Below are 8,752 nucleotides of genomic sequence, written 5' to 3' on the forward strand. Positions count from 1 at the left end.
GAATCCTCTCATTATAACACACGAATTGTAGACATTATGAAAGATTCATTATGCATATATTTATTGTGTTATAACAGAGATTTGTGAGATTGCGATGAACTGAGATGTATTTTAGAGAATATAAATGCAGCGCTCTGTGCTGGCATTCTGCCATGCCAAACCATGCACGCAGCAGCCGCTTGCTTTAGTTAAAAATAACAGTGTTCTGTGAATGTTGATGCTTTAATAACAAATATTTATCGAGAGCGTGTATGCTGGGATTTCATAAATATCATGGAGAAAAAAGTAACGTAACTAGTAATGTAACTAATTACTTATTACTTTTTAAATAAAGTAATCAGAACAGTAACGTGATTACTTTTAAAAGGAGTAATCAGTAATTTTATTACATTTTCAGAGTAACTTGCCAAACACTGCACAAGAGTAAGTAAATGTCAAATTCTGTATTTTTTGTAAACTATACTCTTTTGTCTTGAGAAATATTTGAGAAGTGCTTGTCCATAAATGCACCAGGTGCTCGGAAACCTTCATTTCTATCTTATTTGCTGAGTCATATCTGTTCCAGGAGGCCTTGTGTAGTCTGCTGTTAATAGCACTATAGGCAAATGGTTGTTTTTGAACCGGGTCCAAGTATATATGCAGGAGGTAAATGCTACCTGTCGCAATGGGTCTTCTCTCTCTAATTTTCTCTCCTTCGATTTTTCTCTCACTTTCTGTCTTTATGGGACTTCATAGTGTGATATTCAATAAGCAGGCTGTTAGTAAGGAGTCAAAGTTGGTTTGAGTGTGCCTGGCATGGCTCCACAGACCCAGGAGAGACTACATGGGGCCACGATCAGGGTTTATAGGGCGCTTGGGAGTAAATAAAGAGAAGAATGCTGTGCTAGCTCATCTCTGGGGTCTGAGTCTGCTTTAAACTTTGACTTTCCCAACAGACAAGCATTTGTTATGATGGTCTGTACAGGGTTTGTTCATTCAGTCGAGTCCTGAATCTACATTGTCCCTCGCTCACTCTATCTACCAGAGACTTTAGTCAGAATAGACACTATACAGTATTTAATTGGTCACGAAAAAAAAAGAGGCTGTGAAGGATTGAAGCAAGTCAAATTGGGATTTGGGAGGAGGATGATCTATGACAGTGGTTCTCAATTCCAGTCCTCACGACCCCCCGCTCTGCATATTTGCATATTTTGCATGTCTCTCTTATTTAACACACCTGATTCAGATAACCAGCTCATTAGAAGAGAGCTCCATGCATGAAATGTGTTCCGATTTACATGGTCCCTACACAGTCTTCATTGCTCCCTATTCCCTGCACCCTACACTCTGCAGTAAATGGGTGCCGTCAGAATGAGAGTCCAAACAGCTGATAAAAGCATCACAATAATCCGCAGGTAATTCACACGACACAATTCATTTTAAAATTAGTCCTATTTCCTGCTTTATCCAGTAAAAAGTTGTCTTGTCTTAAGTATTTATTAATATTTTTTGTATTTACTGTAATGTTTTGATCAGCTGTTTGGACTCTCATTCTGACGGCACCCATTCACTGCAGTTGATCCATTGGTGAGCAAGTGATGTAATGCTAAATTTCTCCAAATCTGTTCCAGTGAAGAACTCTTCTACATCTTGGATGGACTGCAGGGTGAGTATATGTTAAGCAAATATAAATTTTTGAGTGAACTGTTTCTTTCATTTAGAAATATACTATTGTTCATTGTTCACTATTACATTTTCAGAGTAACTTGCCCAACACTGCCCATGAGCTATTATGTCGTGGCCACGACAAAACTAAGTGAACCAAACATGTCAGCTCCCGGGCACCTTAAATTTCAGTGTTTCGTGTGAATGATTTTGCTTTGCAGCTTGCTTTTTTCATGTTCAAAATTATGACTTTATTCTCAGAATATTATAAATTTAATCTCATATTGCATGCAAAGATTTGATTCTCGTGCTGCTACAACTTTGTTCTGGTAGTTTTGAATTTATTCTCAAAATATTGCAACTTTAAATCTCAAAATCCTAGGACTTTATTCTCAGAAATTTGACTTTATTCTGAAAATATTACGACTTTATTCTTGAATTGCTACGAGATTATTCTCATAATATTGATATTCTCAAAATAATATGACTTTAATCTCATTATCTTATTTTGTAACAACTAAACAGTCATAGCAAGATTGTTTCCAGTTCCATCCTCTCTGCTTGCTTCATAGATCGAATATAATTATAATTAGAAAAAAAAAGTTTCATGCTAGCTTAGAAAACAGTTTCCAATATTAACGTTTGCTGATTCTGTCGTTTGATTTAGATATTCTCTCTCTTTTTTTTTTTCAAAATGAAAGAAAAAGGCAATTACAAGGTTTTAACAAGTGCTTAATTTTTCATACCTGACTAGACAGTTGCCCATCCCATCACAGCATGATATCCCATTTACCATGTAAGGTGTAAAAGAGGTTCCTAACTAGTGAAAAAAGAAACATGGAAAGCAGAGAAGTTGTTTCGCAGAGTAAACAAATCATCATACAGTAAATACATAGGCGTTTAACTAAATCATAAATGTGTAGCACAGCAGTGCTCTGGTGATAATATGTTTATGGAAGAGTATTAAACATGGTGTGCAGTGTTACATGCAGCCTGTAATTTTCCTATTTTTCTTCTTTTATCTCTTCAGGTCAGCTGTTTTTAAAGGGGGTTGTTATGCATTAGGTGTGTCAGGCCTATGACAGGATTTCAGTCATGTCCTGTTTTTGTTAAAATATTTTGCACCTGCTAACGTTTTTCTGTCAAATAGAATATATGTATTTTCTTGCCTTGACCTTGCCAGTAAATATGATGGAATAAGGAAAGTTTCATATTTTTTATTTTAGTTCCTGTGCATTTGATTTTCATTCCTTTAAGGTTAAATTTTATGCTACACAGTGTGTTTATACCCATTCCTACATCTTGCTGATCCTTCTTTTGTCCTCTATTTCACTTTTCAAATACCAACAGTCTCATGCCTGCTTTTTAACTAGGCTCAAGGAGTGGCTGTGTCTATTTTCTGTTGAAACAGGCCTAGGCTGCCATGTTATTGCATGTTTCTTTTCATGTTTCTTGGCTCTTAATACATCCTCATATAATTGGTAAATCACTGGTAAACTCACCTATATGTTGTCGATTTTCATAGAAGTGTGATAATATTAATTGTCTGAATATATGCTCTGATATACATTATTCATGTTGTATTTAAAACCTCTTAACTGTCACCGTCCCGCTAGCGGGACGCCTAAGTTTACTTCAATATATTACAATTAAATCCTAATCTAATCATGACATACTATATATTGTTGGAAAGGTCTAAGACTCCTAAATAGATAGTTTACCACTGTTTGTTGTTAAAAATGATGTTGGAGCAGTAATAGATTAATTTATGACAAGAGTGCACCTCAAAACATATACACTATAACAGGAGCTCTGACCTTTGTCACAAAGATTCTATTCGTTTTGTTTTTTTCCTATCACGTTTTAGTAATCATCATATATTATATATAATTTGAAAGCTTAAAACCTCAAAATTCATCCTGTGAAAACCGTTTTGAAATCGGACATTGCGTATTGCGTGAAATGGTACTTTAAAATCTTTTACGGACATTGCGTTACCTTAGAAATGGTACTTTAAAATCTTTTAGTGGGCTCCTCCCCCTTAGTGCGGGGTTTCATATTACAAAATGTATTATGGTCTCTTGGAATCAAAACTTTTTAGAATCTTAACAAAATACATATCGTCGGAAAGGTCTTGAGTCTCAAGATTCCATAATTGGGGGTTATTTTGTGATAGGAGTAATACTGAGAGAGAAATGTATACATTTGTGACAGAAAAATACATTAAAAAAAATTCAATGGGGTTTGGATGGCACCCGGTGGCTGTTTGTGGTATAACACCTAAACAAAATTGCATAGTAACCTCCATTTTTTTTATATCAACTTCAAATTTGGAACACAACGTATTTAGACATATGGCTTTAATTTTATGCCAAATTTGGATTAAAACCTGTTTTGTAAAATATTTATTTTATATAAAATAAAATAAAAATAGTACAGTAAATTTTCTTTACAGTAAATTCTATAAACTTCTATAACTTTTTTCCTTTCATTTTTTTTTTAAATGATTTCACTTCTGCAATAATCTGCTGATTGTCTTCTTTAAAAAAGAGACCAACCGTAGGTCTATATTCAAAAGCGTTCATGAATTATAACAATTTAAGTTTGAATAGTGCACTTTCAAGTCTATGTTATTGATGGTAATTATACTTATATCTTTTTATAAATTTACTTGTATGTTATTTTTAAGGTTTCATGTTGCTGCTAGCAAAGGCCTCTTAAATAGTCTAAATGTTTTCCTGGATAAGGGTGTCAGTGTGAAGGCTGTAGATGCTGCCGGTAAGAATTCCTGTCTCTGAATATTTATATAAAAATGCATATTTTAAGTAGGTATACGTGTGACATTATGTGGTCAAATGTCTGAGACCACACTGAAAAAATTGGGATTCAAAATCTAATTTAAACTTGGAAATAAACAAGAAGGTTTAGACTGAAAAATATAACGCAAAGAAATGTTATGGCTTAAAATGAATGAGATTCTGCACTATTTGTAGGTCACTAATCAAACTATTAAGCAAATTTGTGAAATTGATGATACTCATACAAGTGACCAGTCGTTGTTGTTTCCATTGAAGCCCAAGAAGCTCTTTGGATCATTTTCAAATTGTGCTGGAGAACATGATCATCAGGCTTTAGACAAACTTGTAGAGTTCGTGCAGCTGCTGCTGCCATTACAGCAAAAAACTAATTATGAAAAATATTGTATTTATTACGTGCATTTCAGACATTTGGACCTAACTGTATGTTTGTTTGTAAATGTCATTGTTGTTCTTCTCTGCAGGTAAAACAGCTTTGCATCTGGCTGCAGCAGGCGCTCATTCCATGTGTGTGCAAAAGCTACTGCAGGTACCGTCCATTGCGTTCCTCCAATAACAATCACAGGAAGAAGGACTAATGAGAAACCACATTGGAATGTCTCAGTGCTGACATCTATCCAGCCCCTTTAGCAATTGCTCTGCCAAAGACTGCTCAATGCTTTCTTTTCTTTCCCTACCCTCTATGATTTGTGTTTTATGTTTAAAGCCCTTGTTTTTTTTTGTTTTCTTTCTCTGGACTTTCTTTTGCTTTTGATCTCCACATAAAGCTGAGTGCTTATGGCAGGGCTGGAGCAATTTACTTTTCATTTTTGTATCATAGCAACAATTCTTTTGCTCACAAACGCACCGTTAAGAATGTGAGGTGTGTTATCTGGTATGAAAATATGAATTCTTTTTCGTACGGCTTTGATGTGAATACAGCAATAATTAAATGCAAGTGAAAACGAAGGAAATTAATGCAAATGAGTTTCAATGGGCAGTCAATTGCATTAAAGTAGCAAAAAAAAAAAATAATTTAAACCATGAACAATGTAAAGTATTAAAAGAAGTAGAAGGAAAATAAAATGCACCCTAAGCATCAGTATGAAAATTCCATACTAGCTTAATCAAATGGAATCTGATGACTGAGCCAAATTGCACATGTATATTTGCATGCATGATGAGAGCATGTGCTTTAATATGGCATTTATGCAATTTACATTCTCCTCAGTTTCTTAGCTTGTTGAGCAGAGAAATATGTAGCCAAACTTAAGCCGTGAAATAAGTAATTTTAAAATTTGAAAACACATTTTATATTGATTCAGAATGTATAATATTGCTCAGGTGCATGTGTTAATAATTACGTTCTTTTACAACAGTGTAAATGTCCTGTTGACAGCACAGACCTGCAGGGTCGAACAGCTTTGCATGATGCAGGTATGTGGATTTTTTGCTTTTTAAGATGTGACAAAATTGTATTTTAATGGAAAATATTAGATCTAGACATTAAAGCGGTCATAATAAAATAAAATTAAATATTTTGTTATTTTTCATTTGTTTTATTTATTTTATTATTATTCCACTTAAAATGTTAGTAAAGTTTTCATAATTTATAAAACCACATTTGCATTTGTTTTGCAGACTACAATGCATCGTTAAAGCATCATATGCAAATAACTTTCTCAAAATGAAACGTCCTGAAAATCTAAAACAATAACAAACCCTGCTCTTGAACTGTCCTCTCACTCCTGAAGCCTGACAGATTTGTTTTTTGTTTGTTGTTGTCTCATACATTTAGATACGCTGTTATTTGTAAATGCTACTGCTTATGTTAGCTTTTAATATACGGTTTTATCCTGATTAAAGCTTTAATACAGCACAGCAACCACACGCGCGTCCATGTATAACGCTTCTCATAGCTATATGAAAAATATCTGTCTGTCTGTACACATAAAGTGTATAATTGGAATTTGGAACAGTTTATTGGAGCTGACGAGATGATGAGAGAGAGAGAGAGAGATGCAGAACGTGTGCATAGCAGGGGTGCGCAAGGGACAGGATTAAGAGCCACTGCTTTAGAACATTGATTTTGAAACTTATGAATCCATTAGAATCGCTAGAAGACAGAATCGCGATTCATATATGTATAGATTTTTAAGTGCACCTCTAGTTTTCTCTTCCTCTTCTCTAAAGCAGCGCAGCTGGAAATCATCTTGCGACCCCTCCTCGTGGTTTCGCGACCCCTACTTTGGGAACCCCTGCTCTAAAGCAGTGCAACATGGCCTTGCCCCCTTTGTTGCATGTTCTCAGGGGCGGGGTTTATTTAAATTTCGGGGTTTGTGACATCACGAACCTGGGAAGTAACTCGTTGTAGTCCCTATGAGCTGTTTTTGTAGGCATTAAACTGCCAGAATTTTAAAAGACAATATCTCTGTTTGCACTGAACTTTCAGCATTGTAACTTTGCAGATATTGTTTATGCTCAAACAGCAACATTACACACTAACTAACGTTAAAAAAGTGAAATCGCAATCAACCACCCCTTTAATTCAGATCAAGTCCTCTATTTAGAAAAGACTTGCATGTGTTACAAAGCTTTAAAGATGATTGTTTCTTGGCAGCAGATTTGCTGTTTGGTTTGAGAAGATGGCAAAACTATGTATAGTTAATATAACATGCTCCACTAACAACTGCACAACAGCAACACATTTTAATACCACACTGTAATGTTAGACGGCAGATCTTTGGTATGTTAGAATATAAAATAATTAAATCGATTTGAAATTCTATAGAACATGTATGTACATGTTTCAGGATTCTAAAGCAAGAAACCTTTATGAGCATGGCCCTATGTAACATCTTATAGAAGTGTTTAATTCAATTCACTGACATGAAAAGTGTTTATCTGCAGATGACAAGCCTACAGAACATACCACAAATGAGGCTCTTGACAATTTGTTATTTTAGTTTCCTTCTTTGCATTTTGGGCGTGTGTGTCAGATTTATTGTTGTTATTCTTTTGCGCAGATCTTTCATTATAAATTCTTCAATTACTTCATGGTGATGCATCAAGGACAGATAGAGTGTCTAGCTGTCAGGTTTGATTGGAAAATTATAATGTCTTGTGTCTTATTGTTTTTCAGCATATGTAGGCTGCAAAACCGCCATCAAAATGCTCTGTGACAGCGGTGCATCTATTGATGCTGTCGATGCAGTAAGTAAAATAGGTTTTGAAACAGCAATTCATTTCGCACACCGTGTACAGTATAAGAAGCTATGTGAGAAAGGGAGATAGAAGAATTGATTTTGAAATTGAAACCAAAAAGGTGTTGCAATGTATGTTGCATTGACTTTTGGTACCTTTTTCAGGATGGTAGATCGCCCTTATTGCTTGCTGCTAAGATGAGCCAACCAGGAGCATGCCAGATGCTTGTGCAAAATGGAGCACGCTCTGTTCTTCGAGACAAGCAAAACAAGCAAGTATTTAAAAATGATCAGATTTTATCTTCTGTATTAATGATGCATAAAAAAATCTAATCTGAATAACCAAAATACCTGAAGAGGAAGATCACATTTTAAATGCAAATGCATATTTATATTCAGTTACAGCTCTGCACCCCTTTATCTAAATTAATTGCTTCAGATTTATGTGCCCTCTAAAAGCTTGCGTTCTGCAAGTGAACGTTGCTTTATTGTGCCATCCCAAAGAAGCACAAAATCACTTTCACAGACTTTCAAATTAAATGTTCCCTCCTGGTGGAATGACCTGCCCAACTCAGTCTGAGCAAAAATCTTCAAAAATCAGCTAAAAACACATCTCTTCCATCTTTATTTGACTAACTCTAGCACTCTCTATTCTAATTCTATTATAAAAAAAAAACATGTCCCTTTTAGACTTTAATGACTCTATTCGTTTAAAGGGGTCATATGATGCTGCTAAAAAGAATATTATTTGGTGTAATGAAATGTGTTTATGCGGTTTAAAGTAAAAAAAACACATTATTTTCCACATACTGTACATTATTGTTTCTCCTCTATGCCCCGCCTTTCTGAAATGCGTCGATTTTTACAAAGCTCATCGGCCTGAAAAGCGAGGTGTGCTGTGATTGGCCAGCTATCCAGTGCGTTGTGATTGGCCGAATACCTCAAGCGTGTGACGGAAATGTTACGCCCCTCACCATACTGTTGATGCCGTGTCCGGCCGGAGCGACGAGACAAAAACATTAAAACCTGTTACAAACGAGGCATTTGTTGCATCCAGTGGGGATTATAATTACTGATTATAATGACTTATACTGTCTTTTTACGCGTTGT

At 35.2% G+C, this 8,752-nt stretch overlaps 1 protein-coding gene across 3 annotated transcripts in view; it reads left to right on the top strand.

Annotated features, from left to right (window-relative positions):
- LOC107686308 (uveal autoantigen with coiled-coil domains and ankyrin repeats-like) overlaps positions 1–8,752 on the top strand; it is a 22,347-nt gene that overhangs the window by 5,893 nt on the left and 7,702 nt on the right. For all 3 annotated transcript variants that reach the window (XM_016483259.1, XM_016483257.1, XM_016483258.1), the window contains exons 3-7: positions 4,334–4,422; positions 4,925–4,989; positions 5,819–5,876; positions 7,582–7,652; positions 7,808–7,914. In XM_016483259.1, the coding sequence (XP_016338745.1) occupies positions 4,334–4,422; positions 4,925–4,989; positions 5,819–5,876; positions 7,582–7,652; positions 7,808–7,914 (390 nt within the window). The remainder of the gene's footprint in view (positions 1–4,333; positions 4,423–4,924; positions 4,990–5,818; positions 5,877–7,581; positions 7,653–7,807; positions 7,915–8,752) is intronic.

The sequence above is a fragment of the Sinocyclocheilus anshuiensis genome, unplaced genomic scaffold (assembly GCF_001515605.1).
Source record: "Sinocyclocheilus anshuiensis isolate Anshui unplaced genomic scaffold, SAMN03320099.WGS_v1.1 scaffold481, whole genome shotgun sequence".
NCBI classification, from domain to species: domain Eukaryota; kingdom Metazoa; phylum Chordata; class Actinopteri; order Cypriniformes; family Cyprinidae; genus Sinocyclocheilus; species Sinocyclocheilus anshuiensis.